This window comes from Bubalus bubalis, chromosome 21 (genome assembly GCF_019923935.1).
Source record: "Bubalus bubalis isolate 160015118507 breed Murrah chromosome 21, NDDB_SH_1, whole genome shotgun sequence".
NCBI classification, from domain to species: domain Eukaryota; kingdom Metazoa; phylum Chordata; class Mammalia; order Artiodactyla; family Bovidae; genus Bubalus; species Bubalus bubalis.
In genome coordinates this window covers 52,220,329-52,245,421 of record NC_059177.1, presented here as the reverse complement: position 1 = coordinate 52,245,421, position 25,093 = coordinate 52,220,329, and the positions used below count along the sequence as shown (strand labels likewise).

At 47.9% G+C, this 25,093-nt stretch overlaps 1 protein-coding gene and 1 long non-coding RNA gene across 24 annotated transcripts in view; one reads left to right on the top strand and one right to left on the bottom strand.

The window, feature by feature from the left end:
• Positions 1-25,093, bottom strand: part of KIF9 (kinesin family member 9) — a 37,127-nt gene that overhangs the window by 4,532 nt on the left and 7,502 nt on the right. For 5 of the 8 annotated variants that reach the window (XM_006065211.3, XM_006065210.3, XM_044933894.1 and 2 more), the window contains 14 exons: positions 22,415-22,639; positions 18,797-18,880; positions 18,592-18,684; positions 17,713-17,860; positions 16,574-16,638; positions 14,558-14,635; positions 9,093-9,161; positions 8,158-8,262; positions 6,845-6,900; positions 6,014-6,104; positions 5,394-5,527; positions 3,662-3,853; positions 2,315-2,529; positions 107-283 (listed from right to left, as the gene is read on the bottom strand). In XM_006065211.3, coding sequence (XP_006065273.1) covers positions 107-283; positions 2,315-2,529; positions 3,662-3,853; positions 5,394-5,527; positions 6,014-6,104; positions 6,845-6,900; positions 8,158-8,262; positions 9,093-9,161; positions 14,558-14,635; positions 16,574-16,638; positions 17,713-17,860; positions 18,592-18,684; positions 18,797-18,880; positions 22,415-22,639 — 1,732 coding nt within the window. Of the gene's footprint in view, positions 1-106; positions 284-2,314; positions 2,530-3,661; positions 3,854-5,393; positions 5,528-6,013; positions 6,105-6,844; positions 6,901-8,157; positions 8,263-9,092; positions 9,162-14,557; positions 14,636-16,573; positions 16,639-17,712; positions 17,861-18,591; positions 18,685-18,796; positions 18,881-22,414; positions 22,640-24,298; positions 24,483-25,093 lie in introns of those variants that run through there. The other 3 variants (XM_044933893.1, XM_044933897.1, XM_044933898.1) reach the window with 3 other exon arrangements.
• The window catches only part of LOC102392359, a 60,741-nt gene that overhangs the window by 32,155 nt on the left and 3,493 nt on the right, over positions 1-25,093 (top strand). For 5 of the 16 annotated variants that reach the window (XR_006547436.1, XR_006547432.1, XR_006547434.1 and 2 more), the window contains 3 exons: positions 4,466-4,647; positions 4,765-9,572; positions 11,098-11,182. This is a non-coding gene — a long non-coding RNA (uncharacterized LOC102392359). Of the gene's footprint in view, positions 1-4,465; positions 4,648-4,764; positions 9,573-11,097; positions 11,183-16,111; positions 17,045-17,586; positions 17,719-25,093 lie in introns of those variants that run through there. The other 11 variants (XR_006547442.1, XR_006547439.1, XR_006547446.1 and 8 more) reach the window with 11 other exon arrangements.

The following is a 25,093-nucleotide window of genomic DNA, read 5'->3' as shown; positions in this document are numbered from 1 at the left end:
CTCTGCCACAGAGTAGTTCAGAAGCCACTTCTAGAATCCAGGCTGTGGCCCTGCCCTGAGCCTCCTGGAACCCCAGGTGGCTAGCCAACCTCCCCAAATGGCACACCCGTGAGCAGGCGGTGTCGACACTGGTCCACCAGGTGCTGGCAGTATTGGATCTCAGCCCTGAGGTCACGGAGGTCCTGATACTCCGTCCGGTACTGCTTCTTGAGATCTTTAAGCTTCAGGATCAGCAGGAATTCCTCCTCATCGATGATCATCAGCCCTTTGTTCTCATACTCGCCTGCAAGGGGATGGAGGAGGTCAGGGAATAGGGGCCCACCTGGGGTGTGGGAAGGAAGGTGGTCAGAAAGAGGGCAGTGCTGGCAAAGCACGAACACAGGGCGAGGGGAAGGGCTGGCAGTGCAGCGAAGAGGTGGACAAGGCATGAGAAGGCTGGGCTACCAGGACAGGTCTCACAGGGAGAGGGAGCTCAGGTGAGGGGACCACAGGAGAGGCGAGTAGAGGAAATGGTACAGATGGCCCACATTCTATGGTTATTTTGATCTTAAACCCCATTAACCAGAATATCCAGTAAATACCTTTATTATACAGGTGTTTATCTTTTTCATAGGTTATATAAACAAGCTGCTACGACTGGCTAGTACCACAAGGCAGTTGGGCAAGATTCCTTATTAACAGTAGATGTAAACCCAAATTTCAGATTGTCTTAACTTCAGCATTCACCAGCTACCTTTTAGAAAGCATCAGACATCTGTATTGTGTCTGGTGGCTGGAAGAGGGCTCCAGGAGGGAGGGGTCGGTCATCCTATGAGTCATGTCCTCCACTCACGGTCTCTTTGCACAGTCCTTTTTAAGGTCTGTCAGTTTGATGAGGGTTGTTGGGTTAAGATAGAATTATCTGTGGAGCCACTCACCTGGTGGTCTACTGCCTATAGCACTTGAAAGTCCAGCAAAGGCATCGTGTTAGTACCCAAGCCCAGGCTCCTGGAGAGTTAGTCCTGTGTGTGACTGAGGTGTGCAGCCAGGGTGCATGAGGTGGTCCCCAGTACCTGGGAAGGCATTAGCACCTCTGCTGATGTTTACGGGGGAGAAGTGAGGCACATGAGATGTCACTGACACCATCCATGGAGAGGCAGGGGCTCCAATTCAAGGTGTCTGCCCTCACCTTCACTGCAGAGCAACCTGATCAGCGGGCTGTGGGCCAGTCCCAGTGTGGTTACTTGATAGACACAAATCTTTTTTTTTTTTTTTTGAGCTGTACTATGCGGAATGTGTGATCTTAGTTCCCTGACCAGGGATCAGACCCACTCTTCCTGCATTGGAAGCACTGAAGAACCACTGGACTGCCAGGAAAGGCCCAAAAATCCATCACAGAGACTTTACGGCACTCTGTTCAGATAGGGAGTGATAGCATCTCTTACACTTCCCAGAAGTTCTCTGATTATCTCCAAAGAAAAAAATTTCTTAAGAGTTGAACTTAAGATGATTTTCATTTTTCTTTCATGGAAGACATGTCTCATGTCTAATGTCCCAAATGATCACTCTGGGCTGACAAGTGGCTGCCAGTCAAGGTACCTAGCAGGTATTTTAAAAAATGAACTACTTGATCTGTTCCCTTAAGATAAAGTTATTTTACTTGGTATTTTACCAACCAATGGGAAAACAACTGCTTGGGGGGTAGGGAAGGGCAAAAATGTTTTCTGATATTCATAAAATTTTAACTATTTAAAAATACTGTTTATTTTTTCTTCTTCCCATCCTTTAAAAATAAACATTTTCCAGGCATATTGAGGAGTAAGTGATATATCAGCATAATATGCATATGATTTAAAATATGTAAATATATGTTCAGTTCAGTCGCTCAGTCGTGTCTGACTCTTTGCGACCCCATGAATCACAGCATGCCAGGCCTCCCTGTCCATCACCAACTCCCGGAGTTCAAATATATAATAAGGGGTTGTATATTCAAAGACCTGGAGAAGGGCGTGGCAACCCACTCCAGTATTCTTGCCTGGAGAATCCCCATGGACAGAGGAGCCTGATGGACTACACACAATCCATGGGGTTGCAAAGAGTCAGACACGACTGAGTGACTAAGCACATATTCAAAGAAGGTGTGGGCAGAGGGACAAAGAAGGACTCTAGCTCCCCAGGGCTGGCCAGAGCCAAGTGATGCCCCAGGGATGAAGGGTGCACCCCGGCATCCCCTGCAGCTCCCTTCCAACTCGGTCCTCCAGTGCCCACGTCTGCCCATCCCAAGCAGGATGAATGAGATCCCACTGTCCCCCAACTACCTTCTCAGCACGCTCACCTTGCTTCTCTCGTAGTGATTTCTGTAAATTGAGTGCCTCTTTGGTCATGTCGATCTCCCGCTTGATGGCATTGATGCGCTGTGTGGTCTCGCTGGCCCTTTTCCTCCGTTCGTTCAAGATGGATTTGTTTTCTTTGAAGATGCGGTTGATCTCACTACCCCGCTCATTCTTAAAGTCCTCAAAGGCCACAGGCTTGGCGGGTGGGGTGCTAGGCCTGAAGATGGAGAGGGAGATGAAGGAAGAAAAGGGGCAGCTGTCTTGGAGCCACTGGGCACTTTACATTTCTTCCCTGGGGCTTCTGTGAGCTGGAGGTCAGAATTCCTGGGTACCACCTACCCTAGATGAGAGGTAAACTGTATAGGAATCATTCTCTCATCTCTGTTCTATTCAGCCCACTGCAGAAAATGAAAATAAGGAAAAATAAAAAAACAAAATACCACTCATTACCTACTGGCAACCACACTTTAATGTATCTCCTTCAGGAATTTATTTGATATGTTTTTTAATATTTGGATCATGCAGTATATATAATTCTGCATCCTTCACAGAAGCATTCTTTCATGCTATTAAAAACTCTTTGAGAATCCTAGTTATTATTAACTAGATGTAAGATGAAGTGCCGTGTAGGTAAAAGTAGATTGTCTGCAACTTAGTTTGAAATCCGTTTAAAAGAAAAGATGGATGAAAAGATGGAGAGAAAGACACATGATGAAATACTACAGTAACAGTACAATCAAGAGGGTGTTCTCTATACAGATCTTTCAACTTCTCTGAATGTTTGGAAATGTTCACAAGCTGGAGAAAAATTCTTCATGTACATCTTTGTACATTTCAAGGGCAGAGAGAATCATTCACTTGGTGCCCTTTCCCTAATGTTGACTATTGAAGGTGTTACCAAAAAAATTTTCCTTTTGCTTTTTAAATTAATGACACAATCTTTTAATATAAATTTATGTCTAAATCTCTTTATTATTTCCTCAGGACAGATTCCTAAAAACTCAATTACTGACTGACCGGGGAGAGGAACTGGGTAGCTGGAGGAAGGGTCTCACACTTGAGAATTTTGTATCTTTTGAATACATTACTTAGCCATAACGTGCAAATTTAATTATTTAAATAATTGCTATTTGGAGGGTCTAAAATGATTTCGCGTGTCCCTGCATCTTGGGTGGCTCCTGAGGTTGAGCCAGTGTGTGCCTGTATAAGCCACCATGTTTCTCCTTGGGGGTGTGCTCCTAGTCTTTGCCTGTCACCCTCATTTAGCTCTCTTCTATCTGCAGGTGCTCCTTCCACGTCATAGTCTGGTTTTGTATGATCTGGCGCAGGAGCTAGCATTAGATGGTCACCTGGGTGGGCGTAATTCCTCCTTTGGGGAGTCAGAGGCCAGGGGCTCAGTATTGGAGGTCTCCCGGTCCCGCACAACCATGTCTTTGACATCCCCATCCTTGGAGGACGGGGTCAGCTGGGTCTTGGAGGTGGAAACATCCAAGTCCTTGCCACTCAGAGGGCTGCTGGCACCCTCCTTTCTTGCTGAGGAGCTGGAAGGAGAAGGGAGGGAGACCCCGGGCTCAGTGTCTCTGACGCTGAGGGGAGTAATCTTGCTCAACACTCATACACCAGAGCCCCATCCCACTCAGCTCCGGTCTTAACACACACCTCCAAAGGGCGGAGAGTACAGCCCTAAGCCATGCACGTGGAGAGGAGGAGGGGAGCATTTGTCTCCTGGCGAGAAACCTCCCAGGAGACTCCCCGTTCCTCCCAGGAGAAACCTGGGAGGAACGCGGAGTCTCCAGTTTGGAAGCATGAGGACCTTGGAGTGGGCCACAGGCTCTAAGGAACATCCTGGCTGCTGAGGCGGGAGTCACACAGGTGCCCCTGGGAAGGAAAGCAGAGCCCTCACCCTGGGCGCATCTGTCTGAGGCCCAGCAGTAAAGACAGACACGTCTGCACCCCTGCTCTGACCAGCCCACGACCCACTCGCCCACCTACCATCAGTGCCCACACCAGCTCCCGGGAAAAGAGCCATCCCTCTCCACGTGATGGCGCCCAGGGCCCTGCCTCCCGAGAGGCACGTGAGAGCAGGGCTGAACTGAAGGAAGGATGCATGGCTCCCTCTGTGACTGCTTCCTTCTCTGGTCTTCTTGCAACAGGTGTGGCCTGGGGCCCAAGCCTCAATCTACTGTCACACTGATTGCCTGACAGCCGCACAGAGGGGTGACCGCCCTGCCTGAAGAGGCATGAGGAGGCCAGGACGCCCCGCTACCTGACGCCAGTCCTGCATGTGACGGTTTGCTACCGTCAGCGTTGACCCATGTCCTTTCCCAAGGAAAAGGTAATGATGGTTAACAACATGTTGGTATTGAGGTCTTCCAGGGACGGGGACTGCGTTTACTCACTTATCCTTAAAACCACCCCAGTGACTGATGCTATTATTATTATTCCCACTTAGGGGGAGGAAACCGAGGCAGAGAAGCTCTCATGCCTCACAGGTGACCCTCTTGGGTGAGAGACGTACACAGCAAGGAGGTGAGCCCAGGAGTTACCCTCAGAGTAGGGGCTATGTCCACCACAACACAGCACTTCCCAGAGAGGCTGGCTCATTAAGGGAAGCTTGACATTCCTCCCACCCTACACCCACAAATGTGTCTTGCCTGCAAGGTGAGCTGGGGTTTTTATGCGACATGGGTGCCAATTAGCTGGGTCACAGAAGGAACGTGGTGGTGGGGTGGGTTTCCACGTGAAGTACCAATGGGCGAGTGGCAGCCCAGCATCTCATTTCCACTCTACCACTCCTCAGCAGTGTGACCTTGGAATGACCTCCCCTCTCTGAGCCTTGGTTTCCTCATTAGTAAACTGGAGACGTCAACTCCCACCTCACAGAACCGCTGTGAGCATGACAGATGAGCAGTCCCAGCCTGGGCCCAACAGACACTCTTAGTATTGGCACGGGTGATGTCCATTGTGAGCACCCCACCCCATCACTAAGACTGGGGGAAGGGAGGGACAGCTGTGTCCTCCCCTTCACCAGCCAAGGAGGGCAAGGTGCTGATCAGCAGGAGCATCAGGAACGTTACTCACCTGAGCTGCTCTTTAAACATCTTCTTGGACTTGGATTTCTTCCCGGGTTTGGTAGAGAAAGGGGCGACTCCGAGTCCGAAGCCTTGTCCATCAGGCTCACCCACTAGGTGGCCATCAGCATCTACGAGCCCTGCCTGGACAGAGGCCAGTCACAGGTCTGCAGGTCAGATCAAGTGTTCAGGCCCTTGGGGGACCCCGGTGTATATGGACCAACGGTGGACATGTTCATCCCACACACCAGGATGTGGCTCCTGCGGATGTCACTTCAGGCTGTCCCCACGTCAGCTGTCTCTGATCACCCCACCAAACATCCAGTGTCTACACCAACTGTTCTCATAGCTGGGTGTCTCATCCATACTCTGAGACTCCTGAGGCCCATTTCCAACCTAACTGTGGGAATTGTCTTGTTTGCTGCTGGGCACATCTCCAATTTATGGAGATCATTTTGAATTCATACGTGGTTGACTCTTGCATGGGTCATTCTATGCTCATGCTGCTGTTAACCTTTACCTGTTACAACCCTAGATCTTCTTTAATGCAGGACACTCGTTGCCTCTGGCAAGATCTGGGAATGCAAAACTCTGATGTGAGTCTTGTCGGCAAGAGGCAGGCGTGCTTACCTTCTGGACAGCAGAGATAGCTGCATAGTCATTCTTGTCTATAAGGGTGTACTTCCTGCGCAAAGTGGACTCCACTTCCTGTTCCTGTTGGCTTGGGAGACAGAGTGAAAGAACCCCTCGCACCTGGGGCAAGCTGAGCTCCCTGGGGCAGCACCAAGTTCTGGAGTTAGAAGTTGTTTGTGTGTGGCCCCTGAGACAGAGCCACACCCTCATCGTGAACCAGACCAGACAGAACACACTCGCTTCCCGCTCCCCACTCCCCAAAGCATGTACCCACTGTCCAGTCTCCAAATCCACAGGGGTCACCCTATGTGTCAAGGACAGCTGCTCTAAGATAACCTTTGACAAGGACCCCAAGCCTGCATCATGCATCCCGATCTGTCTCTAACTGGCCCTTCGAAATCACGTGCCCAGCTTCTGTGATAACACCCAGCATGAGCCAGTCAGGCTACAGGTATGTCTGTACCCCAGAAAACCACAAATCCCTCTTGAGGTGGGGAGGAGGGTGCCAGGAGCATCAAAACACCCTGCTCTGGCCACATAAAAACCTCCTGTCCAGTGAACAAACTCAGGAAACCAGGGACTGCCTCCTCTCTGCATAACCCTCAAAAGGGGGGCTGTCCCCACTTCCAGGGGAAGGTAAGGGTAGGAGGACCTGAGAGCTCAGAGGCAGACTGCTGGGGTCACCCGGGACTGCCATACCCAGAGGCCTCTGATCCGGCTCCGCGCACACCAGACAGAAGGCAGAGCACCTGGAGGCCGGCACCCAGACCATGGGAAAGGAGAATGGCAGCCTGATGCAGAACTGGGTGGGTGTGGTGGGTCCCTTACCTCAGCACCACCCGGAACTGGTTGAACACCTCCTGGATCTGTCTGAGGTTGATTATCTGGAGAGGATACCAAGGCAGAGGTTAGACCAGGGGCACCACGGAACTAAGGCTGTGTCTGTAGAGAAATCAGGACCCCCTGACTAAGCCTTGGACCATATGTCTCAAGAAGGGGACATGTACCAACACCCTCTCAGCAAAGTGGCAGTCAAGCCCTCCTCAAGAACAGAGAAACCCTTGATGAGTAGTGTGGAAACTATTTATTGAGGCTATAAAAAAATCACCTTTTCTGACTGAAGATTTATATAAAACTGAAATGACTCTAATTCTTGAAGGTACTAAGAAAACATCTAAATAAAATTAACTGTCCTCAGCTCTCTCCTGCTTCCAAAAGGATCCATTATGAACCATTCTGTGTGGGTACAGACACATACACACACCTGCGGCTGAAGGAAGACCATCAGCCTCTCTTGACCCCACTACCCTCTAGCATTAGCCTTGACGCCTCGGTCATTCTGGGGCTGCCCTTCCTAGGAAGATCAGAAGAGCCCTCAGCTGTCCCAGGCCTGCCTCTGGCAGCTGCTGACAGTAACAGGCTGGACAAGGCTCTGTCCGTGAGCCCCCTGATGAGAAGTCTGCCAGCCTGTGCTCTGAAAACAATGCCTCTTTCCCCCTGAGAGCCTTCCCTTTGTGGCTGCTCTATTCCTCCTTGGCCCACTCCAGCATGGGCCCTGGAGGGGTCCACCTTGTAGACAACCAGCATGACCGTCATCCTTTAATGCCCTCCCTCTGCCTGCCACAGATAAGCCCCTGAGGTGTTGCATCTCAGTTCATCCCAGCTCGGTTTCCCTCCTCACCATACAGGTCAGGCCACCAGAGTACACGAGCTTGAGCATTTTCCTGAGGCCACTCAGCAGGGAGACTGCTGAGCTCTGAGATTCGACCCAGAGCAGCTTGGCTCTAGGATCTGTATTGGTGGCCCCATGATGGACCACCCCCACTGTATTCAAGGCTTGGACCACCTCCCACGTGGTCAAGGCTTGGACCACCTCCCACGTGGTCAAGGCTTGGACCACCTCCCACGTGGTCAAGGCTTGGACCACCTCCCCTGTGGTCAAGGCTGTAGGCCACTCTGTGGGGCACCCACAGCCTTGCAGCCTCAGTGGGCTGAAGGGCCCTGAGGCCAGGAGTCCAGCACCACCCACCCTATACCCCCTGCACCCTCTCAGTGAGGTTCCCAGGCTATCACAGCATACATCGGAGACGGAGACAGAGGCCCGCGCCAGCCAGATATGGTGGTCCTGAGGGGCTCCTTACGTCAATCTCTTCCAGCGTTCCCTCCAGGTACCTTCGCACCTGGGAGTTGATCTCAGCAATCTGGATTTCATCCATAGGGTCATAGTTCACGAGGGTACGGTTGGCCTTGGAGAAGGAAGAGGAACGTACTGTTAAGCTCCAAGCGCCCGAGCCCAAGCAGGGTGGCAGGGACCATTCTGAGGACCAAAGTGGGGAGGCTGGGCAGAGAGCCTGGCTACCCAAGCCACTCCACTCCCTTCATCACCATGTCCTGGTAGGGAGGGCCTGACTCACAGGCCAGGTTTGGGTCAGCACGGGACAACCAGGTGGGACAGGGAAGGAAAGGCTGCCAGACAAGGGCCTGCTCCTCCAAGCCGGGGGGCTCTGCTGGCTGAGTCTCAGCAGACTGTGGGATGAGGGCCACAGGAGGGAGGGGGCACCTCTGCCTTGAGACCCTCTGGACCATGAGCATCAGCTCAGACCAGCACTGGAGGTCTCCTGCCCCCCCACCCCTACCTTCCAGCTCCCTGCTGCCCCTAATAACCATCCAGCCTGTCCACCTCCCTGACCTTGAGCCGTCATCAGGCTGTCTGCCTCTGTACCCCCACCTGCCAGGCTTGTGGCCCCTGCCCTTCATCCCCCTGCCTACTGCCTGGCTCTGCTCCCTGGCCATCTGACAGCCCTGCCCACATCTTGTTCTTCCAGGGTCTCTGCCCAACAGACATCCCTGATCCCTCAGGCCTTCTGCCCCTGCAGTCTCTGTTCCCCCAGTGCCCTGTCTACTCAGCCCCAGACCCACATGGCCCCCTGTCCACCCAGTCCCTCTGCTCACCCAGCCCACCCTCTGATCCACCCCTGCCCTGACCCCACTGCCCCCTCCCACATAGTCCTTCTTCCCACTTGGTACCCTGACCCCAGTCCCTCTAGTATTCCGCCCACCACCTCTAGCCCCTTACCAGGCTGTCATGGATGGCTAGTTCCTGCTTGAGCAGTGCTAGCTCCTTCTCCAGGTTCTTGACCATTCTCTGCCAGGGAAGCATATTGAGGTGGGGGGTAGCAAGGAGGACAGTCAGAGAAGCCACTTATAATCCCCCACCCTGTCCTCAGACATCCTGGCCCTTGCAGGTAATCCATGGAGTGTGATCTCAACATTTGGACGATTCCCTCCAAGCTGGTGACTTTTCCCCAACTGGGTGAGTTTAGGGTTTGAAGGGGTTTCAGCACTTCTCTGTCCTTTGCCTCTTACTTGCAGGGGAGACTGAGAACAGAGTGAATATGGGCACCACTAGGGCCACCCTAAAGCCTGACTCCAGAAGCTCCAGCATACTTCAATCCACCAGGGTCACCGCCCTCTCCATGCAGCCTGTGCCTCCAGGATGTTATCACCCTCATCCTCTCCAGCCACTGCACAAAGCATCACCATTCCCAACTGACAGGTATGCCACCTCCATTTATTGCTGCTATAAACAATGCTGCAGAACACCTTTGCTCTTACATCTTTGTGTAGGATAACAGTGACCTATGCACTCTGTCGGAGAAGGCAATGGCACCCCACTCCAGTACTCTTGCCTGGAAGATCCTATGGATGGTGGAGCCTGGTGGGCTGCAGTCCATGGGGTCACTAGGAGTTGGACACGACTGAGTGACTTCACTTTCACTTTTCACTTTCATGCACTGGAGAAGGAAATGGCAACCCACTCCGGTGTTCTTGCCTGGAGAATCCCAGGGACGGGGGAGCCTGGTGGGCTGCCATCTATGGGGTCGCACAGAGTCGGACACGACTGAAGTGACTTAGCAGCAGCAGCAGCAATGCGCTGTGATCTGCCCCATCACTCCTTGCCTACGCTTCTGCCCCTGCTCATGCCACTCCCACCAAATGAGCACACTCCTGCCTCTGTGCTGCCTGTCCCCTCTGCCTGGGACACTCTTCTCCCAGGTATTCACATAGCTCACCTCCCTCAAGTCTCTGTTCAAACACTGCTAAATTAGGCGCCCCTCAGTTACCCCATGTAAAACTGCAATCCCCTCCCACTCTCACACCACTCTTTAAAAATCTTGCTCTAGTTTTTTTTCATAGAACATACCCTAGAGCGGTGCTAACAGAACTTGCTGTAATGATGGAAAGGTTCTGTTTGTGCCACAAGCCACATAAAGCTATTGAACGCTTAAATGTGACTAGTGGGACAGAGGAAGTGAGTTTTTTTTTTTTTAATTTTTAATTTTATTTCATTTTACTGATTTCAGAGCACTTCCTTGGAGGTCCTGTGGTTAAGACCCCGCACTTCCACTGCCGGGGGTATGGGTTTGATCCCCGGTTGGGGAACTAGTATCCCTGTGGCATGAGGTGTGACCAAAAAGAAAGTTTTTTTTGTTTTTGTTTTTTTACTGATTTCAGAAGCCATGTGTGAGTAGTGGCTACTGCATTGGACAGTGAAGCTCTAGAACTTAACCTATTTTAGTTTTAAGAAAAATTATATATATTTAAGGTGTACAACATATGTTTTGATATACATGTACACAGTGAAATGACTACTATAATCAAGCTAATTAACATACCCACTAGTCACCATTTTTTGTGTATGTGGTACAGTTTCTGAGATCTACTTCCTTTGCAAATGTTCAGTATACAGCACACTACTATTAACTGTATTCATCATGCTGTATGTTAGATCCCCGGAACTCATTCATCTTAGGACTTAAAATATGTACTCTTTGACCCACATCTCCCATATCTTAGCCTGCCTGCTCCCACTCCTGGTAACCACTGCTCTGCTTTCTGCTTCTGTGAATTTGGCTTTGTTAGGTTCCACATATAAGTGAGATCATGCAGTGTTTTTCTTTGTGTATGTGGCTTATTTCACTTAGCACGATGTCTCCAGGTTCATCCATGTTGTCGCAAATGGAAGAATCTAGAACTGACTGATTTCTTCTGTTTATTACATCTGTCTCTCCCATCTCCAGTGAACTGTCAGCTCTTCAAGACAGATTTGTGTTTCTGTTGGTCCACTGACATGTCCCAAGTGCTTCAAAAAGTGCCCGGCACATGGTAAGTACTCCATAAATTTTAGCTGAATGAATAAATGATACATTTCTAGAAACTGAATTGCTTAGTCATTTTACATCTGGTACTGTCCTTGAGTCTTTCATATAAGCCCAGGACTTCATGTTGAGAACCTTCAGTATGAACAACAGGCTTCTTTTAGTTGTCCAAAATGCCCACTAGAGGGAGCCCCTGCCAGCTGGGTCTCAGGTTTAGTTGTTTGGTCACTTCATGTCTGACTCTTTTGCAACCTCATGAACTGTAGCCTGTCAGGGTCCTCTGTCCATCTGGTGACCAAAGCAGGGACCAGTCTATAGCAAGGGGTCCTGGTGGCTCACTGGCAAATCAGAGCACAAAGCCTGAACTCAAGACACATGACCAGGGTCCAAATTCTGACTCTGCCCCTCTGGGCAACCTCAAGATAGTCCTTCAGTGGACTTCCTATGAGGTGACTGAGGAAGACCTTCCTAAGAGAGAGGGCTGGTGGCCAGCCCCTACTCATATTCATCCCCTCGTCTCAGCTGAGGGATCTCAGTTCTAGAAAATGCACTCTACCCAGCCAGGGAAACTGGCTGAGCTGCAGGGGACCTCCAGCTCAATGACTCCTCCGTCCAGCGTGGTGTGAGGAGCCAGGCTGAGACCTCTGAGCCAGTCAGGTGATGGCGGGAATGGGCCATCTGCTGCCCTGGGTCACCAGGCTCCAAGCTGTACCCTGAGAGCATAGAAGCCACCTTCTTACTGCCTGGCAGGCTTAGTGGCCTCTATCTGTCCTCTTCTACTGACTGACTGGAAAGAAACTGCCTAGACACAGAGCTGGAACAGCAGACCCCATAGAATAGGGTCTGGCAGCACCTTCTGGCAGACCAGCTCCCTTGTAAGACACAGGAGCATTTTCTGGATGGAAAAAAAAAAAACACCTTGGAGACAAAACAGACCCCACGTAAGTTCCTTGATGGTTAGGGTGTTTCCATTATAAATGTAATGAGGATAATTCAGAGAGTTCTGCTTAAGTTCACATCAGGCTGGGAACAGCTCTCAGCCAAAGCAGTTGCCCTATGTGACCTCACTGCAGCGTGTAAGTGCATTTCTTCTTGGCAGACTAGGATACCCCAAGTCTTTCTGCTGTCTGTTTATACCCATGACTCACAACCCTTCCACCACCTCATGGAATCACAGACATAGTGGGAAGGTCACTGGAGGTCTTCAGTCCAACTTCCTAGTTCACAGATGAATACCCTGAGGCTCAGACTCTGAGCAACTCACTGCAGAGAGCTGGTAGCAGAGGAGGAACTCAGTCTCCCACCTTTCAGCCAGCCCCGCCAGCCAAGGAACCCTACAGAAGCTATTCCACCCCCTTGAAAACAGGCTGGAGACAACCTGGGAATACTGACCACAGTCTAGGAAAGGCGGCACTAAAATACTTTGCCAGGTCTCTCTCAAGAACTCATGCACAGAAAGGAAAAGGCTCATTGCAAAGATTATAAACACATTCGCATTTGGTGACATGGCAACTTGGCTGTCCAGGACCAACAGTGCAGATTTCAGAACAGGAATTATATTAAAATGAAAGTCCTTGCCATCAGGTGCAATGCCCACCCAGCCAGGTTCACAGGTGGTAATGTTATAGTCCTAAGCTAAGTGAATACCAAATAAGAAAATAAGAAAAATAAATAAGAAAAGCTCCAAGCTACAGAAAAGCATAGAGAATAATGCCATGAAACTTTGGGAATACCACCCTAAAATCTGACTTTTAAACAACATGCTAAATACTGGCTGCAGGTATTTTTTATTTTTAAAAGAAATAAAACATTTAAGATAAATGTGAAGCCCCTGGACCCCACTCTGAGTCCATTCCCCACCCTGACATCCAGAGGGAACCCCCAGCTCACTTTGGTCTTTTCACTCCCACACATTTTTTTCTTTGACTGCACACACACGTATGCACTAAGAACAATCAGCATTGCTTTTTATGTTCTTTATACTTGGTATGAATGATAGATGCCACCACTTCAATCCCCAAGTTGTTTTCTCCCTAGAGATTATCCACGCTCAAAGCTCAAGCTCTGCTCCCTCCCTCCACAACCTATTTAGCTACTCTCCCGTTAAAGGCTATTAATTGCATTCCTAACTTTTCACCATTGCAGTAAGCGGTGCAGCACCGTTTTCTGTAAGTCTCTTTGTGCATACGTGAGAATGCCACTGGACTGTACACCTAGAAGTGAGGCTGCTGGTCTGCAGAACTGAGTGGACTGCTAACTCACATTTCCTAAACATTTACGCCATGACAGCACTGTGCTAAATGATTTCTACTCATTACCTTACTCTTCACAACATCTCTTTGAGGGTGGACTCTTATTCTTCCCTTAGAAAGAACAAGTATCTCACTGAGGCTAGACAGCTAAGAGAACAGGCTACTGAACCAGGATAGCCCAGTGCACGTGCCAGGGCTCTTAACTACGGTGCAAGTCATTCTCCAAGTGAGGTCCCAGAACAGCAGCACTGGGAACACTTAGGAGAAGTCTGAACCCTCAGCCCCACTCCAGACCGAGGCAATCAGGAACTCTGGGAACGGGTCCAGTGACCTGTGGTTCAATGAGCCCTTGGGGTAAGCTTTAAGCTGTACTTCTTCCTCAACCTCCAAACCATGGTTTAGATACACAGAGCCCTGGGACTGTTATTTTCCTTCAGGATTTAGAGTCTGGAAAGTTTAGGTGATTTGTCATGGGTTTAGGGCACACATATGCTCCTCTCCAATAACTATGATTGCATAAGCATCTTAAAGGAAAAGCAAATTATTGGTAAATGTATTTTTACTTCAGTAGATGTTGCCAAAATGCTCTCCAAAGTGGTTGGCAGTTACCCTTTGACCAGAAATAAATAAGATCTGCTGTTCTGCACATACTCACCATGTTTTGCATTGTCAGAAAATGTCTAATTTTTGCTAGTTTGAAGGTGGAATTCCACTAAGGTTTTAAATCGCATTTCCCTGGTTAGTGTTGATGCTGAGCATTCCTGATTGGTCAGCTGTATGCCGAGAGGGATCACTCAGGCTGGGAAGAAAGCTGTTCAGTAGTGACCTAGCCAGATGAGTCTGAGAGACAGCCCACACGGATTAAGCTCAGAAGCAGCTCTAAGGACTCCCATGCAGAAGCCCGGGGTACTCAGAAGCCTTGAGGCCCCATGCATTGGGTGGGGGCCTGACCTAGCCCTTTCACCTTGGTGGCAGCCCCCAAGGAGACCTACCCCAGAACAGAAAGCGACTGACTCAGGATAGCATGGGTATCTTTGGTGGAAGCAGGAAGGGAAGCCAGGCTCATGGGACCCAGGCAGCAAACCCATACATCTTCCCCAGAGGGAGACACCTGCCTACACCCTTAATACCTCAGCGTCATACTTTTCATTGATGGTAGGCTCAGTGGTGACCAGCTTCATCCTGCTGGCGAACCGCAGTGAAGACAACTGAAAAACAGATCAGACAGACCTCTATGTTCTTGGCAAATTACCTGTGACTAGAGACATTTGCTAAACAACGTCTAAAGGAGTCCACTAGAAAACAAATCTCCCCAAAGAGAGGAATGCTCCATGAGCTCATGAAGTGACATCCGGGGGGTCTTGTCTGTGTCCCTCCAGGGGCACAGCTAGCCAGGGGTGGTTATGGCTGGAGGCCCATGGGTAGGCACTTGGGAGACAGCCCCGGAGCACTGATGTTCCATGAGGAGTGGGGGGCTGCTCCCTAGTGTGAGGAGCAGCCAGAGGCACATGGGGCAGGCCCTGACATCCCAGCCTCAGACTATGCTGGGCTGACTCAGGGCCTGAAGCAGGGAGGCAGACTCAGAGGAGGGATGGGTCACCCAGAAATAGCCTGAGGAAGGCCTGAAAGGCCTCTTCCACTGGACAGTCTTGCCTAGTGGTTAAGAGCTCTGCACAGACTAACCGACTGTACATCCTCAGATGGGTCTTATAACCTCTCTGTAAAATCAGGGAGACCTGGCTCACAGGGTCACTGGGAGACTTAGTGCTCAGGTGTTACATGTGCTCTGGACAGAACTGGCCCACAGTCAGCCCTCAAAGAGGCCCCTGTCATTAGAGTTACTTCTATGTGGGGTGAAACCAGACTCCTGCTGCAAGTACAGCAGCACGTGTGGCCACGACTCCCTTGTACACAGAGGCAGGGTCACTGCATAAAGCAACACGAATCACGACAGGCACTGTTTTAAAGTTAGAAAATTTGGAGAAGAGAATCATGACCTTCCACACTGCCAATCTGCGTTTGTCCCAACACGACACCCCTTCCCAGCAGCTCCTTGGGGCTCTTGTGGACTCAGTTCTGGGCAGAGATCCCAGGTGGTATGGGCACGAGCCTCTGGGGACAGCAGGTGCCAGGAGAGCTGCTCCCTGTGTGACCATCTCAGAGGTGGGCGTACGGGGAGAGAGGGTCTTCCACGGTCTAGGAGGACAGATTTCTAAACCAGGCAGCCAGAAGGCCCAATAGTCACATGACTCCTCTTGGGGTTCACTCACACTTTATGATACTCTGAGACTAGTAGGTCCTGAAGCCTTCCTCTGGGGATGCTGCCTGCACGTCAGCTGGAGCTCCCCTCTCTGGCCTCCCACGTCCCAGGACGCTGAGTGTGCAGCAGGAGAACTCCCCCTGGAAGCTGGGACGGTCACTAATGCACAAAGCTGGGAGGCCTTGCAGGAGCGTCTCACCCTGCAGTGTCTGACCTGTTTCACCGAGTGGATTCTGCATATGACTGAAGCTTGCCCTGAGCCATCCACATTTGAGCAAAATGTCTAGGGAGAGATTTCCAGTCCTATCTCACTTATGATGAGTTGGGAGGAGAGGCGGGGAGCCCCAGCTATGTGGACTCTCCTGTGTCACTAGCTCAGCTTGTATTCCTGCCTCTGGTTCTCATAAGCCTCTCGCCTCCTCAGATCACCTGTTTCCTGCTGCTGGGTTCATCTCCCTGAGTCACGAGTCTGGCCACAACCCTCTTTTACTAAAGCCCCGTGACAACCCCTGCCATCTTCAGGAGACCAGCCAAGGCCCCAGCATGGCCACCAGGGCCCCTCCAGCCACTCACCTTCTCCTTCCTCTTTCCTGAGCCTCCCACTGCGTGGGTCAGAAAACACAGTGCTTGCCCTACCCAGCTGACGCATAGCCTTGTCTCCTCAGAGGCTTCCACACTGAGCTTGCCCCCTGCCTTGCCTCTCCCTTAACACAGCTTCTGCCCCTTGGGACTTGGTATCTGGATCCTGGCTGGAGCCCTTTTGGCTCAGACTCATCCCCTGGATCCGTCCACTCTTGACCATGTCTGCGGCTACTGAGTCAGTTTACCCAGTCCGGCACGCCTGAGGATGGATGCTAACCCGGCTGCACTGATTGTCCTTACATACCGTCTCTTCTAACTGAGCAGCTTCTCCATAGATGTTTGTCACGAGGACCATGTTGCAATTTCCCCCTGCAGAAAGCAAGACACAGAAGGTCCGTGAACCATATGGGTTTTCTGCCAAGACATTCCTTTGAAGCTGGTGGTGGTGATCTGTTATTATCTGAGCACTTGTGTCCCCTCAAAATTCATATGTTGAAGTCCTAGTGCCCAAGGTGATGGCATTTGGGGGTGGGGCCTGTAGGAAGTGATTAAGTTTAGATGAGGTCATGAGGGTGGAGCCCCATGATAGGATCAGTGCCCTTAAGAGAGAGAGAGAGAGAGAGACCAGAGCTCTGTCTCTTTGTGATCTCTTTTCTTTCTCTCTCCGTCATGTAAAAACACAAGGAGAAAGTGGCCATCTACATGTCAGGAAGACAGTTTTCACCAGGAACCATTCCTGCTGGACCTTGATCTGGGACTTCCAGCCTCCAGGAGGGTGAGAAACAGATGTCTGCATAGTGTAAGCCCCTCAGTCCATAGTATTTTGTTCTAGCAGCCTGACCTGTTTGAGGGCCAGAGAAGACACACGAAAGCATGCACAAGCCTGGGAGGCAGGGGGAAGACGGAGAGAAGAGGGAGAGGCCGCCAAATGTACCTAAAAGAGGAGCTGGGGAGAAAGCAGAGGCGAGATGGCTGGGGCAGGGCAGAGGCCTGTGGCCAGGGCTTTGCTTATGGGGGGCACACAGTTAATAATCACACACCCACCTTCAGGCCCAACGCAAAAGCTTGGGAACACAGGATGACAAGACACAGCCCCTGCTCCTCAATCAGGGAGGCTGAAGGAAAGGGAAAACCTCACAGGAGAGGCCCTCCACTTGGGGCTTCAAGGCGATGAAGGATTCTGCCCGCTGGTTCAGGGATGGCAGGACATGAGAGGGTGCCCCTGGTAGAGGCCAAAGCTTAGGCAAAGCCTCTGAGGAGGGAGCAGAATGGCATAGGGGACACGAGAGGGCACTGTGCTTGATTTTGCCTTTCCAGGTGTGTCTGAGGTCACTGTGAAAAGGCTGCAGGCAAGTCCATGCCACCGGGAGGGAGCAAGTCCATTACCACCAGTAGCAGACACACCAGTCCTGTCCCTCCTCCCTGCACACCAGCCACCCTCACCTAATGAGTCCTTGAGGGCGTGGGTGAGCTTGCACTGCCGGAAGGGGATGTGGTCTCGCTTCTGGTCCCCGAGGGCAATGATGGCCTGCTCCAGGAATGACAGTGACTTGTTGATGTAGGTGGCTTCCTTCAGGACTCGGCCCTCAGACTACAAACCAAAGGTCAGTTCTGCTTCAGGCCAAGTGGAAAGGCTGCCCCACAAAAAACACTGCAGGCCTGTGGCCAGGCCAGAGCCTCCTGCCCAGAAGCAGGGTCTTCTCTTCCTTGTATTCCACATTGGGCTAATAAGAACACTCCCAGGAATGCTGATGCAGATATTCATATGAGTGAATGCTCATATGAATATGAATACTTGTGTGAATATTCATATGAATACTCCCTTAAGAGTCACACTGTTATGAACACACAGGGGAATATTTGTGCAGATATTTGAGCAAATAATCCTGGGAATATACAAACATTCATTCAACACACAAATACAAACATTCATCTGAATGCTCTTGTGAATACTTATGCTAATACTCATATGAATATGTATGTGAGATGAAAAATTCATGTAAATATTCATCATATGAACACTCATGCACAGAGAAATGCTAATATGAGCATGGAGCACTGACTGAGCACTGACTGCCAGGCACTTTGCTAAGAATTTAGGAGCCATCATCTCCTTTAGCGTTTACAACAGTCCTGCCAGGTAGGAATTGCCTCTCTGATGCAGCTGTTTCACCTCTGCTAGTTCTGTCCCCCAAGCTGAACTGCGCCTAGCTAGGAACAGTGTTCACAAATGCCCAGTGAGGGACAGTCCACGCACACAGACAAAATGCTGGAAACAGGGCCATGGCTTGTTGAGGAGGAACTTCCTGCTCCCCCACTTACCCTAGACTTCCCCAGCCTCTCCGAGCCTGCTAGATCCACCAAGTTAATTTTGGAAGTGACGTACTTTTCATCTGATAAGGTCCGTGAACGGGCCTGTGAAACACCCAAAACAGAGGTTAGGCTGTCATAGTGAGAAGCTTCTTACTGAACAGGCTCCATGGGAATCGACCTCCCTTCCCAAGCTATTCAAAGAGCTTGTACTTACCTCCACATAGATGGTGAAAATGCAGTGTGACCTGGATGAGTTCTTGTTCATTGTGTGGGAGGCTATAATCCTGTTGGTCTCTCCCTAAAGAAGAGAGAAAACATGTAGACATTTTGACATATTGAAATAACAAGGCATTTGAGTCATTTTTTAACTATACAGAAATGATCTTTACATCACAGCCCTTGGTCAGGCCTTCCAGGGAAATCTGATTTATAAACTAGTAGAACAGAAGACAAATTGGAGTCCAGACCTATACTTTCACTCACTGCTAGCAACATGTGAATTTGTATAATAGCTTTCTGAAAAGCAAAGTGGCAACAAAAATTATGAGCCTAAAAAATGTTCATAGATATTAAGTCAAAACCAACCTACATATCCAACAATTCAGGAATGATCTATCTGGAGAACAATGTTATGTGACCAGAAGAATGCTGACAAATAGCTTTTAATAACAATAATGCAGAATCCAAAAATCAGAGCAAACTGCCTTCAACAGCACAATAAAAGGACTATCCACCACAGCCAAATGGAATTTACCCTGGAGGCAAGGATGGTTTGACATACACAAATCAATCAATGTAATCCACCTCATTAACAAAATGAAGGACAAAATCATATGATGGTACAATCTGAGGAATGCAGAAGCATTTATAGAAGAAGGAATAAACAGACGGTGCTACCAAGATGTTAATAATGGTCACTTCTGGGTTGGAGTTTATAGGTGGATCTTTTATATATACAGGTTATGCTTCCATATTTTTAAAGTGAACATGAATTACTTTTAAACATTAGGAAAAAAATCAGTAATTTGTATCTTTAAACAGACAGCCCCTGCCTCTAATCCACAGGATTAGGCACTATGACCAGAATATACTTAAAAAGAGACATGTAGAAACGGCTGTACTTAGAGAAAAAGATTTGTACGGGAGGGACTCCTGTCTCCTTAAAGGACCCTGAGAAGTGCTATGAAGAAACCCCCAATCAGTGATACTGCCTTCCCCTGCAGAGAGTGGAGCACCTAAAGAGGAGGGGAGGCCCTGGGCTGTGGAGGAGGCCTGGCTGGCTCCCAGGCTACATCCCCAAGGTCTCATTGTCACATTCAACTAACCTAAAATTAAGAATATTTGTTCATCAAATTGACATATCAAGAAAAAAAGACAAGTCACAGGAGAGAGAAAACAGTTGTCATACATACAACTGAGAAAAGAACTAGTTTTCAGAATTTATAAAGAATTTATACAAACAAGAGAAAAAAAAGACATCTGTAAAGATAATAATCAAAAGACATGAACAGGGAAATTCAAATGGTCAATAAACACATAATGAGGTCCCTAATCTCACTGATAATCAGGGAAATAAAACCCAATGAGTGGGGCCATAATGGGAAATAATACACACCAGCCAGACTGGTCAAAATTTTAGGATCAGAATAATGGGAATTCTGACAACCTGTTGAGGGAGTATGCCATTATTGGTATCGTTTAAGAAAGCTTAAGACACATACTCTCTGTGACCCAGCAATTACAGTTCTTGGCTTTACCTAGAGAAATGCATGCTTATGTGCATCAGATATACATACAAGAACATTCGCAGTTCTAGTTCCTAGTGCCATTGTCTGATATATCCCCAAATTAGTAAAACCCAACTGTCCATCTGAAGTAGAATGGATAACTAAACTGCAGTATACTCACACAATGTAATATGATAAAAGTGAAAAACGTAGAATACCAGATGAATTGCACATAAACAGTAGGTAAAAGAAATAAGACAATTCATCCTACATGATTCCTTTTATATAAATTTCCAAAAAGGTTAACTTATACTGTTTGAGGAGATATAAGTGTTATGCTACAGGTGGTTAAGCCCTAATGAAGACCAAGGAAATGATTACAAGTCAGGAGAGTGCTTGCTTCCAGTGTTAGTTGCTCAGTCGTGTCTGACTCTGCGACCCCATGGACTGTAGTCCACCAGGCTTCTCTGTCCACGGTATTCTCCAGCAAGAATACTGGAGTGGGTTGCCATTTCCTCCTCCAGGGGATCTTCCTGACCCAGGGATTGAACCCACGTCTCCTGTATTAGCAGGTGGATTCTTTGGATTAGAAGCCCAGTTACTTCTACGGGTATGAATAAATACTTATTCGTGATAAACTCTTCACAAACTTGGACCTTCTTTAACCTTAAGCCAAGAAACTTTCGGCAAACATCATTCTTCATGGTGAAATGTTAGGAGCAGCAATAAGATGAGAATGTGTTTTTGCTGCCTCCTGGCAGGCTCTTTCTTCTGTGTACTTGCAAGGGATCTGTGTTTAAATCACCTCTGAGGACACCTAAGTGACTTTTTTTAAAACTTTTATTTGACATATATTTTAAATACCCTAAGATTCACCATTTTAAGTATTATAGTTCAGTGATTTTTTTTTCAGTGATTTTTTAAATCAGTAAAATTACAGGGTTGTGTCACTATCACAATTCTATTTTTAAAATGTTGCATCACTCCAAAACAGTTTTCTCAGGCCTATTTACAGTCACTTCCTGCTCCCCTCCCCCAGGCAACTACTAATCTGCTTTCTGTCTCTATAGATGTGACTATCAGGACATTTCAAATGAATGGACTCATACATTAGGTGACCTTTTAAAATTTCTTTTACTTAGCATTTTTCCGAGGAGGGAGGAGGAATTTCATCCATGTCGTAGCATGTACCAATGTTCCATTTCTTGTTTATCGCTAGTTTTCTATTGTTTGGATGTACCATATTTTGCTTATCTATTCTCCAGTTGATGAATATTTTGGTTATTTCTGGTCTTTGGCTATTATGAATATCTGTGTACAAGTCTTTGTGTGCACATAGATTTTCATTTCTCTTGGGTAGATCTCTAGGAGCAGAATTGCTAGGTTCAATGAAAAAATTAATGTTTAACTTTTTAGGAAACTGCCAAAATGGCTACAGCACTTTATAGTTCACCAGCAATGCATAAGAATTTTAATCTTATTTTAAAACATGATTTTAAAAAGAATAACAAATCCCAGGGAGTTTTTTTATTGATTTGTAAGAGCCTTTATATTTCAAGGACATTAATTTTTAATTTTTTCTATATCACAAATGCCCATGGTTAACTTTTTAAAGGACAGTGTCAATAAAGAAAAAACTTCAAGAGAAAAAAAGACTAGAAGTCAAATTTATTAAGCCAAAATATATATTATTGGGACTTCCCTGGTGGTCCAGTGGTTAGGACTCTGCACTCCCAATGCAGAGGCCCAGGGTTTGATCCTAGTCAGGGAACTAGATCCCACATGCCATTACTAAAGATCCTATATTCTGCAACTAAGACCTGGTGCAGCCAAATAAATATATATATATATATACACACACATATATATATACACACACAAGACACATTATTATTGCCATATGTAGAAAACAGATGAGTGAATTCTTTTTTGCTTCTATATTTTTTCATTATTATCTGAACTTGCTAAACAAGTATATATTAACTTTAATTCTGGTTATCAAAGTAAGTAAGAAACTAAGGAGGAGGGAAGAAAAGGGGAACAAAAGGAAAGAAGGGAGAGAGAGAAGGTTAGGAAGAAGGCACCTGTGGTCCTGATCATCTCACCTCAAAAAGGAGGCTGAATGCATCCTCCTCCTGACTTGTGAGGTGAACCGACAAGCCCTTAATGAAGACCCCTTGAGGATTCTCCACGATGGTCATAGGTGTGACCGAGGGTCCAACATACGGCAGCGTGGATAGGAGATCAAACAGGCTCTCGTTATAGATTTCCAGGTAGGAAACGCGCACAGTAATGGCATGTGTGGGACGTTCTTCAATCATCTTAAAGACCTAGATGGGAGATTGGACAGCCGTCACCAAGAGCAGAACTCCAACAACCAGCCAGGATTAGGGGAGTTCTTAGCTCAGGAGAGAATCCTCACCCTGGAAGAATTTACGGCCTAGTTACTGTGATGGTCTTCATCAACAGCTAGTAGTTCATCGGGTGATATTCACTATCATCTTGTAGTTTTTTGAGGCCTGACTTACAGATTGGCTAATAATTATACAGTCTCAAGAAGTAGAGGCATGATGAACGGAAAAGACTGTGAAGTGAAAATATCATTTTGTGGAGTTTTACCACACAGAAGCTTCTTTCACATCCATTATTTGATTGTGTCCTCCTAACTCCACTGTGACTGAAGCAGGGCAGGGGCCACACCCATCTGTGGTGGCTGGGCTAATAAGGGAAAAAGCCAAGCCAGAACTCAGCCTTCTCAACTCCAGTGCTTATCAGCAGGTGACTTTGGGCTGGTCTTTTCCCTGTCTCTGGACCTTAACTTTCTTATTTGTTCAATGGGAAGCTGGGCTGGATGATCCCTGAAGTCCCCCCTTATCCTAACAGGCTAGATCTGTGCTGTGCCACATGCCAGACACTAGCCACAGGTGGCTGCTCAGCACTTGAAATGTGGCTCACGAAAATGAGGAATTGAATTTTATTTGACTAAATAATTAAAACTGATACTAAATTCAATTACTGGTAAACTTTTAAGTATGTTTGGAACAGTTTGCGTTTATTAGTCCACCCTTTCAACTGTCAATTGTATGAAATATAAATACAGAGAAACTATTTCTGATGAATATTTAGGGTCTAAATTGAAATGGGGACTTCCCTGGTGGTCCAGTGCTTAAGACTCCATGCTTCCAATGCAGGGAATGTGGGTTCGAGCCTGGTTAGGGAACTGTGATCCCACATGCTGTGCAGTGCAGCCAAAAAAAGGATGAAATGGGCTGTTAAGTATAAAATACATTGTTGTTGTTTAGTCGCTAAGTCATGCATGTCCGACTCTTTGCGACCCCATGGACTGTAGCCTGCCAGGCTCCTCTGTCCATGGAATTTTCCAGGCAAGAATACTGGAGTCAGGTGCCATTTTTTTCTCCAGGGGATATTCCCAACCCAGGGATCGAACCTGGATCTCCTGCATTTTCAGGGGCATTCCTTACCATTGAGCTACCTGGGAAGCCCATGTAAAATACATTTCAAAGACTTAGTGTAAGGAAAAAGAATGTAAAATATCTCAATAATTTTCACATTGATTACATATGGAAATGATATTTTGGCTATATTGAGTTAAATAAAATATTATATATTATATATCATTTAAGTGAAAGTTGCTCAGTCATGTCTGACTCTGCGACCCCATGGACTATATAGTCCATGCAATTCTCTAGGCCAGAATACTGGAGTGGGTAGCCTTCCCCTTCTCCAGGGGATCTTGCCAACCCAGGGATGGAACCCAGGTCTCCCACATTGCAGGTGGATTCTTTACCAGCTAAGCCACAATTCATTTCATTTGCTTTACTTTTTAAAATGTGGCTACTGGAAAACCTAAACCTGCATATGTGAGTTACATTATATTTCTGTTGGGCTGCACCGAGCTAGACTATCAAGGTCTAAGATGCTAAAGATGGGGGGGCTTCGGCAGCGAGGGGCACTATGGCGCTGCGTACAAATATCAGCTGGCCGGTTGCGTTTGTCAGAAGAATTCCAGGGAAGGCGGCCTCAAGTGAGCTGAGAGAACACTTTGCACAACTTGGCCATGTAAGAAAGTGCACTGTTCCTTTTGACAAAGAGACTGGCTTTCACAAAGGTATGGGTTGGATTCATTTTTCTTCAGAAGAACTTCACAATACACTACAACAGGAAAATCATGTTATTGATGGAGTAAAGCTCCATGTTCAACCTCAAAAACCCAAAGCTTTACAAGGAGACCAAACATCTGATGAAGAGAAAGATTTTTGAGACCCTCACTGCCTACTGAATAATAATATAATAATAAATATTATAAATTATATAAATTATAAAAAATATAATAATAATAAAATAAAAGAGGGGAAAAAAAAAGGTCTAAGATGCTGAGGCATTGACAGTGGGATGTTAAGGATATTGCTTCAAAAAATTATAGCATGGATGGTTATGCACAAGAGGGGCAACTTCACTTCCTACTGGACAGGGCTATAAAACCTCAAGTTGCTTTTTAGGGAAAAATCCTCTGCCTCCCACTTCCAAAACGAGGGTCCTCACAGAACACAGGCTAGCAGACTCCAAAGGAAGGCCCTCCTGTCCTGTCTTCAGTCACACTTCCCAGACCCCCAGGGCTGACATGGTCCTGAAAGCTCATGTCGTGTGATGATGGTAGAAGAAGCCAGAGCAGGCCAGTAAGGAAGCTCTGCAATGGTCCCTCCCCCTCATTAAAACCAGGAAGGAACAGAACTAGGTCCTCCGTATCCTCTGTTACAGGGCCA